This window comes from Ammospiza caudacuta, chromosome 8 (genome assembly GCF_027887145.1).
Source record: "Ammospiza caudacuta isolate bAmmCau1 chromosome 8, bAmmCau1.pri, whole genome shotgun sequence".
NCBI classification, from domain to species: domain Eukaryota; kingdom Metazoa; phylum Chordata; class Aves; order Passeriformes; family Passerellidae; genus Ammospiza; species Ammospiza caudacuta.
This window is the reverse complement of record NC_080600.1, coordinates 27,279,526-27,305,051: the sequence shown is the minus strand read 5'-3', so window position 1 is coordinate 27,305,051 and position 25,526 is coordinate 27,279,526. Positions and strand designations below refer to the sequence as shown.

The 25,526-nt window shown below is 36.3% G+C and overlaps 1 protein-coding gene across 5 annotated transcripts in view; it reads left to right on the top strand.

The window, feature by feature from the left end:
- The window catches only part of SLC4A10 (solute carrier family 4 member 10), a 146,884-nt gene extending 122,865 nt beyond the window's left edge, over positions 1 to 24,019 (top strand). For 4 of the 5 annotated variants that reach the window (XM_058809717.1, XM_058809716.1, XM_058809715.1 and 1 more), the window contains exons 15-25: positions 1,495 to 1,600; positions 4,197 to 4,358; positions 4,608 to 4,721; positions 5,239 to 5,400; positions 8,131 to 8,382; positions 9,610 to 9,678; positions 11,875 to 12,048; positions 12,660 to 12,782; positions 15,503 to 15,570; positions 17,232 to 17,348; positions 21,733 to 24,019. In XM_058809717.1, the coding sequence (XP_058665700.1) occupies positions 1,495 to 1,600; positions 4,197 to 4,358; positions 4,608 to 4,721; positions 5,239 to 5,400; positions 8,131 to 8,382; positions 9,610 to 9,678; positions 11,875 to 12,048; positions 12,660 to 12,782; positions 15,503 to 15,570; positions 17,232 to 17,348; positions 21,733 to 21,799 (1,414 nt within the window). In that variant the 3' untranslated portion in view covers positions 21,800 to 24,019. Of the gene's footprint in view, positions 1 to 1,494; positions 1,601 to 4,196; positions 4,359 to 4,607; positions 4,722 to 5,238; positions 5,401 to 8,130; positions 8,383 to 9,609; positions 9,679 to 11,874; positions 12,049 to 12,659; positions 12,783 to 15,502; positions 15,571 to 17,231; positions 17,349 to 20,805; positions 20,832 to 21,732 lie in introns of all 5 variants that reach the window. The other variant, XM_058809719.1, reaches the window with a different exon arrangement.
- Positions 24,020 to 25,526: the final 1,507 nt, after the last annotated feature.

Below are 25,526 nucleotides of genomic sequence, written 5' to 3'. Positions count from 1 at the left end.
TATTCTGCTCCTGTAGCTCACTGGTAGTGATGTGCTTCATTTAACCCATCCCGTAATACCTTGGACTATGCATTGAACACGTGTTCATGCTGCACTTAGGGCCTGATCCAAAGCATATTAAATATGTTGGAAAGATCCAGTCAAGGACTTTTGGCTCAGGCCCTCAACTTCTCCGAATGCAGTTGCTTTTTTTTCTGTTTTTTTTTTCTTTCCTTTTTGTTCATGGGCTGTGGGGGTTTTCTCTTTATTTTGGAAATAGCTGCATTTAAAATAAAATCAAGGAATTGCACAAAGACAACCTGCATCTTTTCATCTCTATGTATTAAATGCAGATGTTGTCACATGTATAGTATTGTAATTGAAATAGAATGTCAGTGTTGTGTCCTCATGGTGTAGATGGTAGAATTTAATATATAGAAAATCATACTAATCTAGTTGAGTATTGTCATTTTGTGGAAAGATAAACAGTCACATAGAAAATAGATAGCATAGGTAAGTGAATAAACTGATATTCTGCTACAGCTGTAATGCAATTTATGTTCAGTGGCTCTGCATGCGATAGTCAGATGTTATCCTGTCCCCAGCTGCTCCTGAAAACTTTATCAGAGAGTACACAATTTATTTAAAGTCATCATAAGCACATTAAAATACTAGCAGACTCGATGGTGCTACAGATTATTAAAGTAGAATTAATTTAAAGCGTATTGCAAAGCACACTTGACATCTTGGATCCTACAGAGTATCCTGGATGTTTTGAAGGCTTTGTCAAAGAAAAAGCCTCCCACAGTTGCTTCAGAGGCTTTAAAGATTTCATTTTGATTTTAAATTACTTATTTTTAAATTACTTATTGTCCTCCTACACTGCCTCGTCACATTTTGCATGTTAAAATACACAATTTAGAATGAAAAGTGTGCTTTTACAGCAGCTGTGGGGAAAGGAGAAACAAGGGACGCAGAGTTCAGAGAGATTTTTGTGCTGGTGATCCTGACATTCAGAGCCCTGACAGCTGACTGGGTAGTTGGGCAATTTTGCTTGCAAAGGCATGTTTCCATCTAGGAAAGAAAGAGGACACAGAGAGTTTGTTATTTGGGAAATGGATCAGCCTGGAGCTGTACATAGCATCTAATGTCCATGTAGAGAAGTGTTAGGTGTAAGAGGGTGGAACAGGGCCGGCATATTCTCAGTATTTCAAACTGTGCTCAGAAGTATCAATAGATGAGGAAGAAGACAGGTGGTAAAAGTTAATGTGATCAGTGGTTGGAATGTGTCACGTTATGTACTATATATGCATTTGCACCTCACAGCAAATGATGCTCCAGTAATAGCACTGGCTACTGAACTACAAACTGCTTCAAAGCATGCATCTACTGAACTCATTTGAACTAAAATTATCTGCCAATGTAGAGCATAATTTCAATGTATCTTAAAAATGAAGATTTAGATTAATATCTGATATATCTTTCATTATTAAGGAAAAATATATTTATTTTCAGATGCAATTGTGTGGAACCAGAGCATCCTAGCAATAAAACCTTACAATACTGGCAGGACTACAATATATCTGCATCTGATGTGCCATGGGGGAACCTAACTGTGTCAGTAAGTAAATTTGGGAACTTAATAAATAAAGGCATAGGCATAAATAAGTCTGTCCATCTTACTGCAACAAAAATATTTTAAAAATTACCAATTTTCCTGCTCATATTTGTTCAAATAAATAATAAAAGATACTTAACAAAAATTGACATGAACTTTATAGTGTTATCTCATTTTGTAAGCTTTTTGCAGCAAGTGTGTGCATTTTATGCCCTGCTTTGGAACCTTCTTGACACACTAGCACAAGAGCTTGGCTGAGATTAAGTCAAACATGTCAAATGACAATGAATTTGTCCTAAATTCTGCCAGATGGCAAAACCAAAGTTCCCTTGTGTAGAAAGAATCAGAAGCCTTTATTTCCCCTAAAACACTCTTGCAGTAGTTCAGGCTATAAAAAAGAGGATGGGGAGAAAATTTCTCTTCAATGACCACTTTTTTCTCACCTTAAATTCTGTAATTTCTTTTCCCAGGGGAGGAAGGGGATAAAGCTACAGCTTAGTGGGGCTTGCATGAATGTGTAACAAGTTTCTTAAGAGTACACTTTTCTATGTTTAAAGGATTTTATAATTCAAGTTTGCCTTTTTCAAAGTGACATTTACAGCTTGATTAAAATGTTGTGTTGAGATTGGGCCACCACTTTTTCCTGCAAAGGGATCATTTCATTACACAGTCAAAGAGAATTGAGTGCAAAAGACACCAGACTGAAGAGATAACTGAATTAACCAAATCACAGGCATAATCAAATTGAATACTTAAAAGACAATCCAGTGGACTGTCTCCAGAAGATACTGTTCTTTTTTTTTTCCAAAGGCAGGAATGCAGAAGAACTCATTTTAAGTTAGAGCTGTCTTCCATGGCTGCTCTGTCTTGCTTCCATGCCTTCCTCTGAGCAGGGACTGCTCCTCAACTCTGCTGGTGTGGCAACAGCAGAAAGAAAGTTGAGAACTGCTGGCCTGAGGGATTCCAGCAGTCCAGAATGAATATTCTCAAAATTGCAGCACACTCTAAGAGCATCTGTGCAGGAGCAGACTCCTCCTCTCACTTTCTCAGATCTCTGACAGTGTTTTTCAGAGTACATTTGCAGCTGAGGAGATTTAAAATAACAGATTTTGTTTTAACTATAAATGTAAAAGACTGGCTGCATTATATAAAACCCTTCAAAACTTTTGTGAAATCTTATTACCAAAACTTGAGTTTACATAGGTAGCAGTATAACTGACCAACTTTTCCCATGAGTCCCTGTAGTTGTCAAAGAAATAACTGATTTTTTTTGTACTTTGTATCTTTAGTTCTTGCAAGCACCATCAAGAAACTTCTGCTCTAGAGAACTGCAGTAAGAGATTAGACATTGCTGTCTGTAAATATTTGGTCAGACTCACCCCATTATGTCTCTTTTACTGCTCATATCTTCTTATATCTAGCTGAAATGTTTCAAGTTTCTGAAGTTCTGGATTCTCATTCTCTCTTAAAACCCAATGATTATTTTTTGCTTTCAAGACAAACCAAGTGTGAGCAAAGGATTTTGGAGCAAGTATGAAGAGGATTTTGGACAAGTGTGAAGAGGATTTTGATGGTGACAAAATCCTCTTCAAGAGGCGTATGATCAACTTCATCCCAAGTTTACTGCTATAGCAGTATAAAAAACCTTGTGCTCCTTTGTCTCACAGTCATCAAATAGCAATTGTGGTTTTTTCCAAGACAATCTTTTTTCAAAGCCAAAGTTTCCCATATCAGGATAATTGTGCAGTGAGTGTGATGAGCCAATGACACACTTTATTTAATACAAAAAGTTCCTGATGTGGCAGGATATTTTTTCCTGGAATCCCTGACACTTGGTGCTGCATTTCATTTTTCATTTTCTTTCTGTTCCATGTGGAGGGATTGGGAAGATGGAAAGGATTGTGAGTCCAGAGCTGGCAGCTCACATTTCTAGAGCTACTCTTTACGATTTTAGATGACTAAGGATAGTAGTGGAGAAGTACTCGAAATGCTTTCTACTGTATCTGCATATTGATAATAAATTATATTAAATATAATTGATGTTAAAGATTTAGGGTTTTCGGGCATTTTATCAGCTCTTGTTGTAAGAGAAAAACAATTTACAGGATGTGCTGCCCCCGTGTGGTATTAAATGTATTGGGGTCCTTTTAGCCCAATGCCATGCGTCCTAAATAGCTTTTTCTTCAATTGCTGGGGCTGTGAAGGGAAAACAAAAAAGCAGTTCTTGAGAATGCACCAGGAGCAGACTTTGTGCCTTTTGAACTTTGCTTTCCACACTTGGAGAGTGTTAATAAGTATAAATCTGTATTTGTCCACAGAAAATAAATCAGTGTACTTGCTGAGTTTGAAGAAACCCTGTTTTTATGTTAATGACCTTATTTATGGTATGTCTTAGTGACTTCATAATTTAATATGGCTAAAAAAGAGATTACTTTTGGAATTTTCCATGCAGACTAGTGAGTTTTATGTTTTAAAAGAATAAATATCTAGAAATTGTTTTACTATTTCTAGTAATACAATTTAGGAGAGAAATTGGGAAGAAAATGTTAGTGTAAGCATTGATAATTTTTAGAACAACACTATTTTTCTCTCCTGATAGGAATGTAAAAAGTTTCACGGCGAGTTTGTTGGGCGAGCCTGTGGTCATCATGGCCCTTACGTTCCAGACGTCCTCTTCTGGTCTGTCATCCTGTTCTTCTCCACAGTAACGCTCTCATCCACCCTGAAGCAGTTCAAAACGAGCCGGTACTTCCCTACTAAGGTGTGTGCCCTTATTCCAATTCCAAAGTTGCCATTAGTCATGTCCAAGTATGAATTCTATCTGCATTGCAAATTCAGTTAACAGCTGGTGAAGTAGACAGGGCATTTTTCTCTGTTAGAAACTCGTATCAGAATAAGCATGGTTTTAGCTGTAAGCTAAAACTGTAAGCTGTACTAAAACAGTGAAGAAAAATCTTAAGTCATAGCTGAATGTTTTAGTTGAAATTGTCATTTCTCTCAATAATCGTAGGTACGCTCTGTTGTCAGCGACTTTGCTGTCTTTCTCACTATTTTGTCCATGGTTTTAATTGACTATGCCATTGGAATTCCATCACCAAAACTTCAGGTTCCAAATGCTTTTAAGGTAAGTTGATGATAAATTGCACTGCTTTATCATTTTGCAAAATAATCTACTATGATGGGTTTATAATTGTTTATTATCATCATCAGGGAGTAGTGATTGTATTTTAAATTTTTTGTGTTCACAAGTAATTATGCAACCTCTCTGATTTATGGATCATGTAAGTGCACCTCTCCTAGCAGGCTCTTTCATGCTTCTTAATGTTTATTTCCTCTGTAGAAATTAACAGGGCTTGAATCACCCAAATTCTAAACTACTCTAATGTTCTGGGGCTTCCCCCAAATTTTGTGTTTACTGTATCAAGTGTAACCTGTAATAATCCAGATGATTTTATTATATATTTTATTATATGTAATTTCTTGGCTTGGCATCAGAGGTAGTCTAGCATGTTTTTTAGTGCTCTATATAGGTTGGTTTTAAAGGAAGCCATATCCTAATAATGTTTTGTATGTATTCTTGTGAAATTGAAATGTGAATAATCCTTACAGCTCTGACTGGCCTTGCATGACTGTTTTTGTAGCCCACCAGAGATGATCGTGGCTGGTTTATTACTCCTCTGGGGCCTAATCCTTGGTGGACAGTGATAGCTGCTGTAATTCCAGCCCTGCTTTGTACTATCCTTATCTTTATGGACCAGCAGATCACAGCTGTCATTATCAATAGAAAAGAACACAAACTAAAGGTATTCAGTCAAAATTTATACTTTCACTGTTGTAATGTGTATCCATCTACTTTAGTATGCTAGTTTGTAATATATTATATAGAACCCCTTTAAATTTTTGTGCTTTTTTCTTGGTTGGTCTGTGTGGTGCCTGTGCCCTGTGTCAGTGATCCACTGCCTTACAGAGGACTTTATGAATGTTATTTGGAATACAGATTCTGAGTTAACAAAGTGTTGCCTTCTGTGCTTTAGTAGAAGGATTCATTCACTAAAAAAAAAAAACCCTTCAAGTTAATAGTACCACAATCTTAATGGCCTCTTCAGGTATTGACAGTATTGTTCTACTGGATGGATTTTTAAAAACTTTAAAAAGGGGTTATTTCATGATACAAGATTTTTTTCCCTCTCTTCATCCTTCTCTGTGGTTCTACCCACCTTTTTTTTTTAATGCCCTTCCTATGTTAAAGAAGGGAGAAGAATAAAACTGAGCCTTAGAGGCACAATGGGTTCTTAAAACAACATAGGACAACTTCCTGCTCTGTTCTCTAACACTTTAGTTGCCTACAGATGGAGAGAGAAAAAGGGACATCACCCCTCTGAAAAACTGTTGGGCAAAATCTAGCAGCAGGTTTCTGTACATGTATATGCAGCAAGCTTAGGCTTTTTTTTGACATACTTTTAATAAGCAGCAATCCAATCCCAAGTTGCTTTAGCAAATGCATTTGCAACCTTCACTTTGCATTGCCTCTTCTTGGATGATTGTGACATTTGATATGTTCTTTTTTTGCCCTCTTTGTCAGCCTGGCTCTTCATGTCAATCCATAGCATTGCATGTGGTTAACTTGACAGATGCAGGAATTTGCTGCCAAGCTTTGGAATGTGTTTTTTCAGCACTGGCATCTGGGAGTCAGATGGTCCTCCTGGCTGCCCCCTTGTCTTGCTGCGTTTTAGTTTTGCTGGGGTCTGGTGTAGCATCACCTGTTGCTATGCTTCCTTTTCTTCCCATATGTCAGGTTCCTCAGATCATGTATGAATGTGAGGAAATGCTCTCGGATTCTGTATGCATTAGCAGATACATTCCTCATAAATGTGTCAGAAGGTAAAAAAAGGTGTCTCTGTTAGGATTTAGAATTAAACTCTTTCTTTGAGTGCATTGTGCCTGTAACTAATATCTGTGTTTGACACATCTCTGAGTTTGTCAAGATGTGTCTTGGAGATAAGACTCATAAGCACTTTTGGGGAGTGAAGGAAGGTTGCTAGAGTTGATTCTCTTCATTTTCTTTACTTTTCCCCCTTTTTAAATAATGTAAGCAAATAAGATGGCATTTTCATTTTGATATGTGGCTTACATTTTCATAAACCCAGACGCTTCCCATTTTAGAAGTAAAAGTTGTCTTCATAAAGAAATGATTTGTTTGCTTCCAACTCATTTTCCCCTCTTTTTTTATACTTCCCATAGCAAATTCTGGATAGTGCACATTTCAGCTTTTGGCAGTCTCTGTAGCAAACCCTTCCAAGTTTAGTTTAGTTACTTTTTTTATGTCAAAAGGCATTTGCATGGGTTTACAGGCAAAATTATGGTTCAACATATTCACATTGTTTGCATGAACATCGCTGTTTCATCAGACCATGACACTGGATTTGTTGCCATATTGCAAAGTTTTGTGGACATGGCTAACTACCTGACTTTTTAAAAGAAAATAGCCTCAGCTGCTGCTTGCAGCTGTGAGGATGTCCTGGATACTTGCTAAAATTGAAGTGAAATATCCCACTCAGCTATGGTTCAGCTATGGTAGCAGATATCTATAGAACCAAGCTTGATGCATTTTTCTTTTTCAAGTGAGGATAGTCATTGGGTTTTAATCTTATCTAAGACTCAGCCAAAGGGTTTTATGCTTGAAAGCAAACCATTATCCACCTGTTGGTAAATTTATGTAGCATTTGACCACTACAGAAGTGATCCAAACCCAAAGGTTTTGTATTGACTTTTCCTATGGATATTATGATGCTATGTTTGAATTAGGAAACCAATAAAGCAGTTTTTATATTTTAATTTAATTTTAATTTTGTATATTTTATTTTAATGTTTTAATTTAATAGATTTTATATTTTAATTTAATGTATCTTATTTTCTAGCTATCTGCTCTTATCTAAGATTGAAAGTACGTTACTGAAAATGTGTATCATGTGCTTACCATCTTAAAAAACTTTAGAAGGAACACTGTGGTTTTATGGACCCTTCTAGCATAAAGGGACTTTGCAAATGTTGTGGATTTTTATGTAGGGACCAATAAAAATACATACTTTTCCACCTCTTTGTAAGAATGGATGGAAGGTCTACTAAGATCAGTGGGAAGTTGGCTGGATGTTCTGCTCACTGTTATCCACAGAGGAGACTTAGTTAAAACAGAAAATGTATGTATTTTCCAGTGTCTCACCAGTAGCCACTTTATAAGCAGGAAAGCTGTTTGGTACCCACTGTAGAGTGGATTTGTGATACACTTAACTCACAACTGGAAGGAGTCCAGTGACATTGAGCACTGACTGTGAACCAGTAGGAATTCCCCTGAGATAACCAGTCTCCATCCCTACTGACCCAGCCTGGATAACACAGAGAAGGAAGCTCTATTTTTCCTACAAGTCTCAAATTTTCTGTTGTCTCTAGCTGTTCATTAGGAATGCCTGCCAGGAGCGTTCTCCTTAATTCAGATGTCATTTTACATTTCTTTCCATCCTTACTTTTCTTAACAGAAAGGATGTGGATACCACCTCGACCTACTCATGGTGGCAGTGATGCTTGGTGTGTGCTCTATTATGGGATTGCCATGGTTTGTTGCAGCCACTGTCCTCTCCATTTCCCATGTGAACAGCTTAAAACTGGAATCAGAGTGCTCTGCTCCAGGGGAGCAGCCGAAATTTCTTGGAATCCGGGAGCAAAGAGTCACAGGACTCATGATTTTTATCCTTATGGGCTCATCTGTCTTTTTGACAAGTATTCTAAAGGTAATTTCGGGAAGTAAGGGAAAGGTAATCAATACTGCACTGAACATTTCACTGCTCTTACTGTATTATCTAATGAATGCTCTTTCCAGGCACATTACTAACCAGCATAATGTTACTCAATGAGAGTTTCAAGTGGAATTCTAATTTTGCTTAATAAAGTGCCTAGCATTTTTAAAATAAAAACCTTGTAATGAAAATCTGGTCTGACTGAAGTCAAAGGGAATTCTGCCATTGAGCTGTATTCACACTTTGTCAGTACTTTGGGCCCATGCAAATTACCATGAAACAGTCTCATTATACCAATTTAAAATTTATTTAGATAATTTAAAAACATTTTGTGGTTTCCAAGTAATTTAAAAATATTTTCACAGTTGCAAGAGAAGTTCTATGGTTTGTTTCTTGGAAATGAACAGAAAAATTATCTCATGCTTCCTACATGCTCAAGACAGCTCACCAGTGTCCTGAAAAAGGGTCTCTAGTTACAGTCATATATAATACCCTATATACATGTAATATAATACTTTTAAAAGAATTATCTGGCCTCTGTGAAATCAGTGAGATTTTTGGCACTGGCTTTAATAAAACCAGAACTTAGTCTTGAATATTGTGGCAGTGAGGGCAATAAGTCCTTAGAAATTGTACTTCCCAGCAGTATTTTGAGTATATCATAAAGCCTTCATTTTGAAAACACAGAGCATGCATTTCGTGTATTTAACATTTCTTACAGATTCCATGGACATACTCATTTGCCTACACAGTTTATGTTGTGAACCTGAACATTTAAATTGTCTCTTTAAAAATCATTCCATGGAATCATTCACCCATTTTTAAATGTTTATAGCACAAAATACTACTTTTAGCAGTAAGAAGTATTTTATGTCTCTTGAACATTTTTCTGAGCTGTCTTTAAAGTAAAGAATTTAAGTATAAATTAAGGCTTTAATTTTTTTTATGGAGTTCTGTTAATTGTATTAATAGGGAATTAAGTATATTGTAATAACTGGCCATGAGAGGAAAATAAAACTACAGAGCCAGATTCTTCTTTTGCTTTATACTCTGAGAAATATTATTAATTTATAATTGAGTGACTCTGAATTTACAACTTGTCTGATTAATGCAGGCATATGGCACTTTGTATTTCAACTGTTTTGAATGCCTTTCTAGAAGCGTTTAAAATTGTTAAGTAGTATTTAATATGCTCTTCTCTTTCTCTGCTTGTTTGTGCAGTTTATTCCTATGCCAGTGCTTTATGGAGTGTTTCTTTACATGGGTGCTTCATCTCTAAAGGGAATTCAGGTAAAATGGATTTATGATGAGTGTGTTATTGACAACGCTTTCTATAAAAAAAATATTGCTATTCTTCTTATATTATTGTATAGGCTTTTGTGTATAATCTTAAAGGAATCTTGCCAACCTTAAATTTTTGAAAGTGACTGCTTAAAAGGAAAAGGGATTCTCTCTAAATAGAGTATTCCCTTTAGGTCATGTGCTCCATTTTTTCTCCAGTTTTTTGGCTGCTGATTTTTCTGTTCTCTCTTGTTATCAAGAGAATCTTGCTGAGCCTAAAAACTGAGTAATAACTACCAGGGGCTCTTCCCTCTCTGCTGCCAGCCCATTCTCTTGCTTGCATGCTGCCTTTTCAAGTTCCTTTGCAGGGCTACCCTTAACTTGAACTTTGCCTTTAGGGCTAACTTGCCCTAAAATTAACACAAGTGAAATTTTGAAGGTCTTCCCTGTGCAGATAAACACTCCAGGCAGGGAGGGGGAGCTCCCAAGCCACAGCACTTCAGGGTGAAGGGTCGAGTCTAGTGGAAGGGCAGCATTCCTGCAGTGGCCTCAGGGAGGAGTAGCTGGCAGAAGTTGGCATTCCAGCACTCAGGTTGGGGTTGTGCTGTGCTCTCTCTCTCCTGGCTGACTGCAGCATGGAATGGCAGAGTGTCAAATCCTATAGCCCACGAGGCATCAACACACCTTGTGACACAATTGAGAAATCACACAGTGAAAACACAAGTTACTCTGTGCAAAAGGTCAAATAGAAAAAGCAAAGAAAATTTCTGATTTTTTTCATTACATTTGATTGCAACTTACCTCCATTTATAGGCAAAACTGGGATTTTTTTTTTTTGACTGGTGGTCTCTATTCAGAGACTCTTCTTTTATAACTTTGCCTATCTCTTATCCTTTGGGTTGATATTCTCAGAAGTGTAGTTTGGCTTTTACTGAGTTTTAAATAATTTCAATTTAATATGGTTCAGCTGTTTCTCAGAACAGGGGTATGAGAAAGTACACTACACTATTGAGGAGTGTTTTTAAGACATGCTGAAATCTGGCTATCTTTACTTGGAAAAGTGATAGCATCCCCCTCCTTATCTTCCTCCCCCATGCTGGGATAAGGAATAGAGATTTGATAAGATGGCTTTTGTGGGAGGATGTGCTTTTTGCTGTTTCTGTGAAAAAGGAATATACTCAAATCTGACTAAATTAAAAGCCTTTAAAAAAAATGCAGTTTGTACATGCTCAATAAAAATTTCCAAAACTTGACATTGCTGAAGGCTGTGTGAATATATTATGGCTCATCCATGCAGGAAGAATTGGTGTACCACCATAATCACTGTGCCATGACATAAATGTCACAGGTCAGTATGGAGCCAAATAGGCCTGAAAAATAGGAACCTCTCACATACATTCCTAGCAGCTTTCTGGCATTCATTCCTTTTTTTTTCTTTTTCATTTTCTGTTTCTGGTTTTGTGAATAAAGTGAAATATGGAGAAGGAAACAGCCTGGGATAAAGTGTCTGGTGAAGTAAAAGAAAATTGTTCATTTGCAGGAAATAAAAGACTGCATGGGTCCCTCCATGAGCAGCTTTTTATGTGCCAAAGGAGGCAGAGCTCAGTGGTTGACAAAGAAGTCTAGGATGCGTTAGGAAAGAAGTGTGATAGTGCACATGCCCAACAGGATCAACCAGCTTCCATTCAGTGGGAGTCACAATTGATTCAAGACCACTCTGGAGTCTGGCTTTCCCTGATGTTAAGAGTTCACAATTTCAAAGTAACCACCTTGTTTGTGTGTAACATCCAGCGTAGTGACAATGTGTGTAAGATCCAATGAACAGGGTATTTCCTGCAGCATAGAATGGATGGAATGTAATTCAGCAGAGTTCAGTGTCTCAGCGCAGCTGCAATACAATGGGGAGGCACATGTGTATTCAAATGGAAGGGCACTGAATGATGACTAACCAAGTAATTAAACTCTGCTTAAGTGCTCAGTGGGGAGAAGACAAGTCCTTTGCCACTGCTGGACTAGTCTAGATTAAAGGCTTATGGTTGTTACTGAGGGACTCTCTTCTGTGCTGCTGAAATGATGTAGTTTTTGCCTTTAGAATAACAAGGCAGATTCTTTGGATATTCAGGATCTCTGAGGCAGTGTGTGAATGCCAGCATAGATGATCCTACACCTCATTTTGATCCAAACGTGTAAAATTTTCTCTTTCAGCTTTTTGACAGGATAAAGTTATTCTGGATGCCTGCAAAGCACCAGCCAGATTTTATTTATCTAAGGCATGTTCCTCTTAGAAAGGTCCATCTCTTCACTATAATTCAGCTGAGTTGTCTTGTGCTGCTCTGGATTATAAAGGTTTCAAGAGCTGCCATTGTCTTTCCTATGATGGTATGATTTTTTTTATTTCCTCTAAAAATCCCTAATTATTTTCACTTGTGAATAATTATTATTGAAGAAAAATATAAATTTGGACAGTTAATTATAATATTGCTTTGATTCTGTGTTCAAGGAAAATTTATAATGTATTAAGTAGTGAAAAATTTGACATTCAACCTCTGCTTTGAATCCTATGTGTGGATATCCCAACTTCTATTCTCTTAGGGAAAAATGTTCTCTTAAAGAAAAAATACTAAAATTTATTTGACATTTTTTTTATTTAAGGAATATTACTAAATCCTATTACAGAAAGAACATTCACTCATTAAGGAAGATTGCTTATTGAACTGAGGAGCCTAACAGTTCTGTGTCTTGGCATAAATAATGGTGGTCTGCTGCTTAAGGGATTTCTCTGATGATAATAGAAAATATTTACTGACCTCAGTGATTGTTATGCTTCAAACCATACTTCATTTGAACAAAGGAATAGCAACTGTTAGCTTATTCAAACTAAAGGATAAAATTCTGGCTACAAACTGGTCACTTTTGAAAGAATTCCTCTACAAGTCTATTTGTCTGTTTTACTTGTTTAATTTTCTAATTCTTTAAATTAATCTTTTCAGGTCCTAGCTTTAGTATTTGTCCGCAAACTCATGGATTTCTTCTTTACCAAGCGGGAGCTCAGCTGGTTAGATGATCTGATGCCTGAGAGCAAGAAAAAGAAACTGGAAGATGCTGAGAAAGAGGTGGGTCATGGTTTCAGGTTTCTTTGTCTGTAGCAATTTATCCATTTCTCCTTAAGACATGTAGACAAAATTCTGTAAGGCACATTCCATGTACCAAGCAGACTTATTGGCAGTATCTAAGTGTAACATTGTCATATTTTGCATAAGTGCTTTTAAGGTTACAAATCTGATAGGCTTAGGTGGGGATGTAGATTCTTAGGGTGCCATACTGTCATATAAAATATTATCCACAGTACCCCTGCAGATTGCTTCTGAGACCCACTCAGATGGTGTGCAGCGATGAACCTATGCCTGTAGGAAAGCCCTCAGATCCCAGATGATGCACTGGGCTGGGTCCCATCCCTGCAGGAGATGCTGAGGAAGGAAGTGCAGCATCTTCTGCAGGGATGAGATGGTGTGTGGATGTCCCAGCTGCCTCTGAGCCTTACACAGGGCACAAGGCATCATTCTGTGCCCTTTCTCAGCAATGCCATGACCCTGTGCAGTGTCCCAGTTACACTCTGGGCCACAGCTGTCCTTCTGCTCCTGCAGAAACAATTCACTTTGTAATGAATAGGTCAGTGACCCCGCTAACCCCGTTAACCAAATGCTCAAACTCACATCCTGTGGCATTACCACCCAGGTGGCTGTTTCAGATCTGGACTCCTCATCTATTTCAAAGAATATGTTTTTCAGATAATTCCGTATCAACTTGAAAATTATCCTTAAGAATGCCCTGAGACATGATCCAAGACCAGTGAAATCTGTGTGTTAAGGGTTCCCATTAGTAGCTTTATTTGCAGAAACAGGACATGAGCTAATAATGTGAATGGGTAACTACACAAACTAGATGAATCTGCCTTTAGGATTGATTCTTCTGTGACCTTTGACAACTCCCTGCCTCTGTAACCTGGTAAACTCTTACCTTTGATTTCCTTGACACATTCAACATATTGTCATGGAATATATTTTGGGGAAAAGACTTTACCTATAAGAAAAAATCCAGATGATTATTTACTATTTAGTATGTGCCTGTAAAACTACCAGGCTGAAATTAAAATATGTGAGTCATTGTTTTCTGCCTTGAATCAGAGCAGACCAGAGAGATGTTTCATTACGGTGTCTGTTGTCATCACAATTCAGAGTAACCAGAAGTAACCAAGGTAGCTCTCTTCATGTGGGTCTGGTTATTGGAAAGAATTCCTTGTTATACTTATGTTTTGCTTATATGTCACTTTCCTTCCCTTGCTTGATAGGATGGCATCAGAAAACAAAACTGGGAAAATCTACTGGTGTTACTTTATTTCATTCACTGTCTATTTTGAGAGGTTATTTTTACATATTTTGGCATTTCTAAATATTTAGAGCTATTATTAAAACTGTTCAACTGTCAAAAACTTATGAAGCTGTGAAGCCTGGAAATGACAAAATTAACTAGTAATAAAAAACTTCTGACATGTAGCCTAAGGAATTAATTGGAGAGTTGCTATCACACAGCTTTTAAAAATAGAAGTATTCTACCCACAAGAATATTCAGAAATGTAGTTGACAGGATCTGAAACTTACTTGATTGGTTCCTAATTTCATCACTTAAGTTGTTTTTATATTTTTAGGCCATGTTTTTTTCAGGGCTTTGTACATTTATAGTGGATATGATACGTGCTTCACAGACCTCCTTTGGAAGCCACTTCGATGTTAATCAATTAAATCTTTCTGAGACAAGAATGAACAAAGAACTTTCACATTTGAAGAAAAAAAAAAAAAATTGTGACTTTTGAAATAGTTATAATAATGAAAGATTGAAGAAACAAATTTCTAAGCAGAGGGAACTTAAATTCTACTATTTTGGAAAGCTGTACTGGCTCTTGCTGCTAATACCAAAAACCAGTGTTTGTGACGCACGTGGGCCTTTGGTGATCTGCCAGAAAATGATAAACTCTTTTTTAGCCAACCCTTGCTTACAGGCAGGCACTGGTGAAAACTGTTACAAGGGGAAACTGTTAAAGGGAAGGAAGCTGTGGAGGTCTCTGGGTGTCTGTTGGGCTCACACACACACTGCAACAATTTAGAGCAGGATTTGGTCACCTTCCTGCCAAGGCTTTTTAACCTCCTAGCTGTGCTTATCCTGACCAGGGGTGTGGACATTGGGAATCCTCTTCTGGAAGTTGTTTTCCTTTGTTCTTGCAGGCAGGACATGGCACTTGAGAGCTGCTCTATTCTTCTCTCCTCTCCCTAAAGCAGATTTGCTGAATTTGTAATTTACATATGTTTTTTGGTAGATTTATCTCCTAATTCTCTTCAAATGAAAACTAATTTTGGGTCTCTTGTTTCACTACCTTTCAGTGAAAAATCAGTATTAAAATCAGTATTATCAATATTAAAACTGTGTGTGCAAACTTATCTTCCCTAATTTTTGCATGTAAACATCAATGCATATATCCTGTTTTTAGTGTTATTTAAAATTCACCAGACAGTTGTTCACTCACTGTTAATAATTCTCCTCTTTGTTGTTATAAAACAATGCTCTATTTGGCATTGGAAAATACCATTAAGTGAAAATACAACTTTTAAAATAGAAGGTTTTAAATGTCAACTATTTAAGTAAAAGTTGAAAAGTATCTCACTTTAAGAACTTCAAATAAATACTTAATATTAAAGAAAATGGAAAGATGATTAAAGCACAGAAATTTCACCTTTCACAATTTCATATCCTGTCTCATGTCTAAATTCCTTTGTTCCAGGAAGAGCAAAGTATGTTAGCAATGGAAGAGGAAGGGACTGTTCAGTTACCACTAGAAGGACATTACAGGTAAAATATACCTTTCCTCTTTTAGGTGAGTTGCAATTAAATAAATGTGCCACAATATTTATTCATAATTCTTACTGAATATCAGGAGAATGTTTGTTTGGTACTGATAGGTGAACTGAACCATACACTGCAGCATTTAACAAGGTCAGCCCTTTTCTAGTCTTTCCACACGATCTCACATTCCCTAGGAAAAAGACACACTAATTGGAAGCCTTCCATTGGACAGGACTGCAGGATCAGAGTGCTCACAATGAACTTTGGCTTCTGACATGCACAGTGCAAAAGGAAGATGTAGAGCAGATCAAACCCTTCACCCTGATGCAAGCAGGGATCCAGGAAGGATTTTGAAAATGCTTCAGAAAAACTAGGTTCTTACAGTATTACACTGTAAAACATTCTGATTCAATCCTGTTATGTAAGATAATGAGTGAATCAAGAGCTGTCCCGGGTAGATAAAGCATAATGCAGGGTTGACACAACTAAAAAAGCATGAATACCTCTGTTATAGATAGAAATAATACATGTTGCCAGCCCATAAGGAATGAATATAGTTGAAAGTTTTCATAAATAAATTCTTAATAAAAGATTTGAAATATCTGGTGACAGTAACCTCTGCATGAATGTGAGTTCATAGAAACATCATCTTTGAGTGGCCTTCTCTCTAATATTTTAACACAAAGTGACCATAATGTCTCCTAATGCAAATCAGGAGATTTGTTACTGTGTCTCTGAAAAATCCCAGCCTATTCCTTTTGACTCATCACACTACTAATGGTCTGGTTCTTTTCTTGTTTTGTCCATGCCTTCTTGTTGTAATTTATATTAGCAATATGTAGCTTAATTATCTTGCAGTGTGATCTCTATCAATCTCCATTGTGTGTTGACATTGGTAGAGTTGCCTGGGTAATACCTGACTCTGTACTGTAAGGGTTGCAGTCCTGTAGCTAAAAACAAGAGTCAAGATGCTGGTGATTAAAGTGGTTCCCCAAAACAAACAGCAAGTTTACTGAGGGCTTACTGAATGCCAAGTAACCATGAAGTCAGGAATAATGTACAGGCAACCCCTTAAAACATTGAAGTGTATAAATACATGTTTGGAGCAGTCCAGGTAAAGCCAAAGAGCATAATGGCTACAAAGTGCTACTTAATATTACTTATTTGTTTAATTTGGGGATTTTTATTACCTCTATTAAATTAAATATCAAAAAATATTTAAGCATTCTAAAATATTTTATTTTGTTAAGGCTTTTGATTGCTTTTAAAATAGTTTTAAAAGTAGGTGGAGTTTCAGAGCATAAGTAGGACCTTTTGGGATCGTGTTTAATCCAGTGATGCTGCTTTCATGCTATGAGATCTTGAGCAATAATTAATTTCACACTTCTTTATTTTTCTCTTCTTTATTAGTTGGTAGTGACACAATAAATTTTATTGATGTTACTGTGATTAATTGCTGTTGGAGGAAGAAATTCTTTAAAAGTGCTGTGATGTTCTGAGAGAGTATTTAAGTAATTGTTCAGGACTTCTGAAGTTTAGCATAGTCTCTTAACTTACACTGCACTTATTGTCATCACTATCAGTTTTCAAGGACTTTTATTGAGTTAATAAGTAACAAGACTGATTGCTGATTGTTTTATTGTGTATTTACTTTCATTCTTATTTAGAGATGACCCATCTGTGATAAACATTTCTGATGAAATGGCAAAAACTGCTGTGTGGAAGACATTGTTGATATCCTCAGAGAATGCAAAAGATAAGGAGTCAAGCTTTCCTTCTAAAAGGTCTTAATTTTTTTAAACTTCATTATACTTTATATATTGATGTCAAACCAATATTATAATATTTTACTAGGGATTAGAAAGATTTTTAGCATTTTGCAGTTTTATTTCTTATGTCCAGTCGTAATATTCTGAGCTCAAAACACAAATTCACTATTTATTTAAAAACATAAATCACAAATATTTGCATGGTACTTAGTTATGCTCCAGTGGAAAATGAAGCTGAGCATGCCTGATGCTTGTGTAATGAACCACCAGCCTCCACCTGGATATTGCATTTGTTCTGCTTGCTTTTGTTCTTTCCTCTTGAAAAAGAAGTGATCATCAGTGCCTGGAAATAGCTGTATGAAGAACCCACTACTCCGAATGCAATCGAATAATATTTGGAGTGAAAATAATTTTATGATTGCATTATTTCTTTACATTTTTCTGCCTACTTCACTTGTACTCAAAACACTTAAATAATTTTAGATTTTAGTCCAGTAAAATGAAGACACATTATTTTATCTGTGCTACAGAGTTACGACAGGAATAAGAAAATATTAAATTCAAGCACAGTGTGATTTTCTAAGAGAATTTTTTCCTCTGCTTCCATAAATTTAAAATGTAACTATTTTCTATTTAATTGTTTTGTATCACACTTCTGTCATAAGCTCCCCTTCCTAATCACTCTAGAAGCTGATTCCCCCAAGGTAAGACCCCAACCCCAACCTTTTCCTTGATTGTGTCTTCCCATTCAAAATGGTGTCACCTTGGAACCAAATGAGTTGACTTTGTGGAGTTTTTGGGGAGACAAGATGAGAAAAAATTTCAAATAAGAATGTAAAATGTCTTCATTAAAGTCCCAAATACTGGATTTTGAAATTTAGTCTGTAGTTAAAATAGTGTATTTAAATAGTGTAGTGTATCAAATGTCAAACTCCATTTATTCCTAGTAATTTTTTTTTAAATGCAGAATTATATTCTGCCCATTTCTAAATATATTTTTCAAAAGCCCATGTTTGAAACAGCTAGTCATTGTTTCAAGGTGAACAGATGCAGTAAGAGAACACTTGTACTGATAAGTGTTTTTTAATTTTGTTACCCCAAAATGGCATGCTGCCTTTCAGTTGTTCCTTTCCCTGTACTGCACAGACAAGACTGAGCAGTTGATGACCAGAGAACCTTCATTTCAGACACCCATTGGAGCAACCCCAATATTTCACTGAGAGTCAAAATAGCCTAGTTCTTGTTTGCCTTCCACCCTACACATGGACTGAAAAGGATCACTGAAATCTGTGGTGCATGGGAGGAGGATTTACTGCAGGGTTTTCTTATGCCAAGTGCCTCTGTTGTCCAGGCTGTGAAAGCCTGGAGAAAGAGAAGAACCTGATGTGGTACATTGACAGCCCCTGGGTACACAGGAGTTTTAATTTTCCTGGTAGATGTTGCTTTATTTGGTGCTTTGACAGATGATGTAAACATGACCCTCTGAACAAAGAGCATCTGCATAGATTGTGGCTCAAATAAGAGATCTTCCCTTTAAACTGCTGTGAAATAGAAACTAATGAAATAGAAAATAATTTTCTAAAGCTCTAATTTTCAATTTGTTCTTGTATCTTTGCTCTTGAAAATGAAGACTCAGGAGAAAGGATTTTTCTGGTTTTATATATTAGTGTCCTATTATAAACAAACAACCTTAAAGACTCTGAAATTGTGCATTTTCAGGTGCTCTAGTTTGTCTCAGGTTCTGAGAGAGGAGTAGATTCAACGAGCTTAAACCCTGAAAGACCTTTTTTCTGATAAGCAAAGCCATAAGCAACTTTAGTCTTAAGTCATATTAGGGGTAGAACTACAAAAATATTATAGAACATAATGCATGTATCATTAAATAAGGATATAATTCAATCCTAGATAATTAGTGAGGAAAAAAGCCCTCTTGGAATGGTAGCAGTTGTAAGGATAATTTTTGTAAATGATCAAGATCAGCAGTATTAGATTAACAATTTCTGCAGTGAAGGGTACCTTATCATAGAGGGGGAAAAAAATCTCATTTTGAAATAGATTTTACTGATACTTTGTGAAGTTCAACTACATAACATTTAGTATTCCCTTTCTGCTTTCAGTTCTGCTTCCTTATATCTCAAAATATTATAAAATGGGGATAATTAAATTATGATAGTATACTATGATTTTATGTAATGCCTATTATGCAAGGCATTGACAAGTTAACAAGAAGTTACTCATAGTAATTAAATGCTGACTTGACTTGGCCAATTATAAACTAAGATCATCTACAAAAAGAGATTTTAGGAAGGGTTTATAGAAATGATTTCCCAGTCTGATGCATGGATAATTTCTATCACAAGATGTGCCCTGGCCCTGATTCTGTGAAGTAGCATAGTGTGAGAGCTCTTACATCCCAGGCTCCTGAGTGCTTTTACCTGTCTAGAGACAGAATTACAAGGGATTCAGTCAAGTTGCCTAGCCATAGAGGCACCTGAACTTTACAATTTTCCAACCTTTGTTTTTTTATTATTAAAATTCTCAGGGACCTAAAGGTTTGCCTTGAGCTTTTCTTGGTAGAATGGAACACCAAGGCACTTACCTGAAGCACAGCCCTCTTTGGTACATGTACATAAACATTCCTCTGTCTTTGCTCACAGTATTAAGCCCTTCAGAGAGCAATTTCAAATATGCAGATCTGACTATAGACAGGAGATAGACTGGTCTTAGCTGGTCTTTTAAAATATAGGAGAAAGAGGCAACTTTGTAGATGATATGAGGGAGTTTCCTTTTGCACCTGAAGGTATGAAAATCCCACATCCCAGACCTTCCTGCTCAGCGTGTTAGGCTACTCCCTTGGCAGGGACGAAGAGAGCTCCAACCCCTTTACAGATCCACCAGTGACGTGTTTTACTGGAAAAAGACTGGACTTGTCCTTTTTTTTTCAAATTTCTCAAGGCATTAAAGCCCACATCTGCAGGAGCTGCTCAGAGATGTGAATCCTAAATAGAAGGAAGACTTTCCTGGTATCACAGAGGCACCTAAAACGTGGAAATATTGTAGACTGTAAGGCACACAACACCTCAGTGTTTGCTTTTACTAAGCACAGGTAACTCCTTGCCTGCTGTACTGCTGCACTTTCAATTCACCCCCCCCTGGAATTTGTTTGCATACCCTTTGTGTGCAGAAAGTGTAACGTACCCAATTCTATCACTGTTCTACAGAAGGTGACAGATTTGGCAGTTGAAGTGGCAGAAGTTGGTATTCTTTAGCTATTTCCATTAACACCTCTGGAAGCTGCCATAGGCATAGAAGTAAGCTTTGGCTGAACTGAATTGTATCCTTAAAGCAATTTTTATGTGAAGCAAAATGTCAAATGATTGTAGAATTGTGCATGAATCGCCGTAAGAATTTGAGAATTGAACTTGCTTTCTTTAAGCCTTGCGTAACTCAGCCTATTTCTCATTCATTCTAGTTAAGGAATTATTCCCATGAAACCTGGTAGGTTATGTGCTTGCTACAGGTTTGTTCTCAGAACCATCTGGTTTTCTTTAGATACCCTGCCACTCTTTGTTGAAGGCTTGATTTGCCTGTGTTGTGGAAGCCTCTTTGCATTTTCATGCTGTGATTGAGACTCATTGGAAGAACATGACTTTTTATTTATTTACGCTGTTGTAAATTAGGACACTCACACACACAAAAAATCATCTGCTTTGCACGTATATTGCTTTCTGTAGGCAAATCAACATTGTTTTAACTGGAGAAAAAAAAGCTGAATCCAAATTTGAACTCTGGTTTAGTGTTCTGAATGATACAGCTTGTGTCTGATCTTTCAGGCTGTTTTTTTTATTTCCTTATAATGTATATATGAGGAAGTATGTATTACACTCTACATGGGGAATATTGTCTCTCCCCATCCTCCCCAGACTTCTGCTCTCTCCAATCTAGACTGACAGCCAAATATTTGTTCGATATTGGCTTGCACTACTCTAGTTCAGAAGCATTCCTCCTAAATGTACAGTTGAACAAGAGAATACATTTTAGAGACAAGAAATACTGTGACCTCTTGTTTGTTCCATTTAAGAATGCCCTGGTATTGTCTGAGAACTGTACCATTACCATTATTTAGTAAATTAAGTTGTATTTGCCAAAAAATAAGTGGCTATCTTTGCTTGCATGCTGGCTGTCTGTACATCTTAAGTTCTTTACCTACCTTGTCACTAAAATGCTGCCTGATGTTTTCTACGCCATTCAGCACAGAAACTTTCACCTGCTTTCCCAGTTTGTGCCATGAAGCATGACATCTGTGCAATGTTGGTTTTCAGGTAGATTATATATACAGCTGTGTGTGTGACAGCGCTACCGTAACTCTATTTTTTTTGTTTCCCCTTTCATTTCCTAGTGCTGAAATCAGAAAAGAGAAGAAAGCTGACTCAGGGAAAGGTGTTGACCGGGAGACTTGTCTATGACTTGCTCTTCAAGTAATTTTTTACAAATGAATTAAAGGAGTGCCACAACCACTAAATATAAATTATTTACCTTGTAACTTTTGTCTTTCATCTCAAACTAGCACAGGTAATGTAGTGCAATACTTGTCTCATTCCACCTTGTCTACCTTGTCTAGTATCAATGTAAATGTCTGCAGTAGCCAATGCAAAAAATCTTTGTGTTCGTTGCTGATCTTGGCCATTTATCAGTACTTGTATCAGAAATGTAAGAAGCAAATTTTCTTTCAAATTCAACTTTCCTCTTAATAGGTTTGTACTGTATTTTGCTACTTTTTCTGTGTGAGAATACTTAGTAATCTTGATTCAAGATGAACTTGAAAACCCTTGTTCCAATTTTTTTTTTTAATCACCTAACTAGTAAATAATTTCAAGGGACCCAAATTGATGAACGAACATTAAGAAGTTTATAAAATAACAAGTGATCTGACCCTGTGAACAAACTCACAGGATAATACTTTCCTCCTTAATCCGTCCATTTGAAGTCATGGATTCAGTTTTGCAATGTGAATTGCAGGGTCAGATTCTGTATTTGTGAAGTTTTCCTTGATTTAATACAGTGTATTTAATATTAAAATTTGTATGTAACTGGAACATAGTCCTATATATATATAAATATATATATATATATAAAAAATTATATATTAAAGCATTTTCTCACCTTAGCTAAAGAACACCACCACATCCTTTGATGTGAAACATGGGTACAGTATTTCTTAAAATGCGATTTGTGATTACGGTGTCTTATCTTGTATTGTATGAATGTTGCCATGGTGGGCCAAACAAATGCATTTTGTCATTAATCAATCCATTATTTTATAATAGGGAAATTTTTGTAGATAAAAACTATATCCCACATGTAGTTTTATCACCTGCCCAACGATCTTCCTTTTTATTGCCTAAAATTCAGCCACATAAAGGACATATTAATATTGTCTTCTCTCCACTAACAACTGTAAACCTCTTAGTTCCAGAGATTGTGTATAATAATTAAATGGGTATCCTGCTGTTGTTTTGTTACAGCTCTTTATTATTCCATCAAGTACATACTGATTAAAGGATAAAAACAACATTGCAAAGTAAAATGTGGCTTTAAGGCTATTACATTTTTTGTAATGGATTTTGTTACTGCCTGATCCTTCAAGCTGTTCTTTTGTGTAAAAGACTGCGAGATTAGGTATTGAATGAATAGGGATGTAGAGCTGAAGTTTTATTGTGTTATTTGGAATTCACTGATTTTTAAATTTTTTAAGATAAATTTTTAAATTATTAAAATGAAAGCTAATTCTCAGTATTATGCTGAAACTTTGAATCCTAAAAAAAAGAATTGTAGTCTTGCAATCTTCGTAAGAACTCATCCATAGGGCTCTAACATTCCCCAGCTTTCCCAAATATGCAAATTTTCTATACACCTCATGAACAAGTTTTCCCATTCAGCACATTTAAAGTATTCCAATGTTTTTGTGTCTGTGAGTGTGTATGTTTTAATACTTTAGCCATAAATAATTGCATTTTGCTGCAAACTTAATAGGGTCACTGTTCTAAATTTACCTTAGCATTATCAAAGCCCATTAAAAGCCATTTTTATGGAGAAAACAAAAAAATCTAATGGACGCAAAGAAGAATTTACATCTAATTCAATGTTTTGTATATGTAAATTTAGGAAAAAAATGCTGATGCATTAAGGTTAAATGCTTTGTTTTGTGTACTTGATGATAAAATTGTAAGATTCCAATTGTCTTAAGGTTAGTATAGAAGCTCAATACTGGTTTGTCCTGAAAGCAGCCTGATGGTGTTTTAACATGTTGCTGACTTTGTTACAGATAATGTATACAATCAAAATGTATTAGCTTCACTTGACCAACTCTTAGAATATTAAGAAATCAGTGTATTCAATGGCATTCTGTATTTCTGTTCAGTATTTCAGAGTGGTTTTATTTTAAAACACTCTGGTTTTGCGTGAATTTAAGTGCTTTTCCAATGTTAATCTTAACGTTCTGAAATCACACACAATGTAAAGCAGATGTAGTGCTATATTTACTTCTAATTTCATATTCCTGCTCAAAATTACTCAACTTCTTGGATGTAATTTATTACAAAAGTTTATGTGTACATGTGAATAGACTATTGTGTTTTTCACAATTAAGATATGTTATGTGAAAATAAATATTTATCCTAACTAATTTTCAATTTTATTTTTATACTGCAAAACCCAGAAGAGGTTTACAATACCATGCAATATTTGAAATGTCTACCTGACCTGAACGGGCCTCACAAATTAATGAGTGGTAGAGCCCAGCATGGCTCCCTTTCCAAGTGGAATCTCACAGAACCGTGCAAGGCTGTGAGTGTTGCTCCCTGGGTGGAGCTGGTGGTGATGTACTGGGTCTGACCAAGCACAGTAAGTGTGACACTGGGGACAGCTCAGAGCTCACTGTCCCAGGAAGAGAATGGGAACAAAGCTCCAATTTACTACTCAAGAGTCGGTCCCCCTTCCTCCTGAGAGAGATGATGCAGACAAAGCAGGAGTAGCTGGATCTTTTTAGAGATCAATAGGTAAGGTCATACAATTTAAAATGTTTCTGCTCTTCTCAGAACCCTAAATTTCTGCTACTGAAAAATTTAAGGCCATGAATCGCAGTACTACATACAGTATTGACTCCATCTCACTAAATCCCTTCTGAGCTTCTTCACCAATTATTAAACCAAAGACTAGAAGTCTTCTAGCCTAAGAATGGTAGCAGTGACACCTCAAGATTCTGCTGCTTCTCTTAGGATTTTACATGAAGTGTATTGTGCAACAAACTTAAACATCCATTTCACATAGGAAAAAAATACAGAAAAAACCCAGTGTTGGTAGATGTGCAACTGACTGGCATGTTGCAGTAATTCAGGCACAACTGACTTCTAGCTTTGGACATTAATGAAATGAGCTAGATATTTTCTGTGGCCTCACTTTTAGTTACTTACCTGTGCTCCTGCAGTTCAAGCAAGTTGTCAGTTCCCTGAGGCAGCTCTATCATCCTATTATTTTTGGAGCTGCGGGAGTTCTACCACAGTGAAAAATTAGACACTGAATTGATGTTAATTAGGACACTTACTATAGAAATGAAGTTTTCTTTTGTTTTGAAAGTTGTATCATTGTCTATTAGCAGCATATCTTAGAAGCTGCTTTCCAGACAAAGTAAGATAATTAGCATTGCATTATGTAATGCCTTGCGGGTAAGACAGTTAAAAGGGGATGAGGTATAGAGAGTACAGAAGAGTTTGCCAGTGAGATGCTAGAATCGTAGGTCAGATGTAAAGAATTGCATCTTAATGAAAGACCATATAATTTTTAGTTTCACTGATTTTTTAAAATGTTTTTTTAATTATACTAATTCTTGCACTTACCTAATGAGAGCCTGGTGAAAGTAGTTTTCTGGATTACAGAAACACTTTTTTTTTTGCTTCTATGACAGTGTGAGTGATAACATTAAAAGAAATCCTAATTATTTACCATTGCATACACAAGCCATATCATAATGATAATCTTTTCTTATGACCTGTCTCCATTGCTGGGATCTACCTTATACTGATATAGGTTTCTTTGCCTTGACTCAAAAGAATGAGGGATGTGATGATAAAACCTCTTGAAGATAATTGACATCCTGTAATCCTGTAGAACTTAAACAGTGGTGCCAGTCTAGAT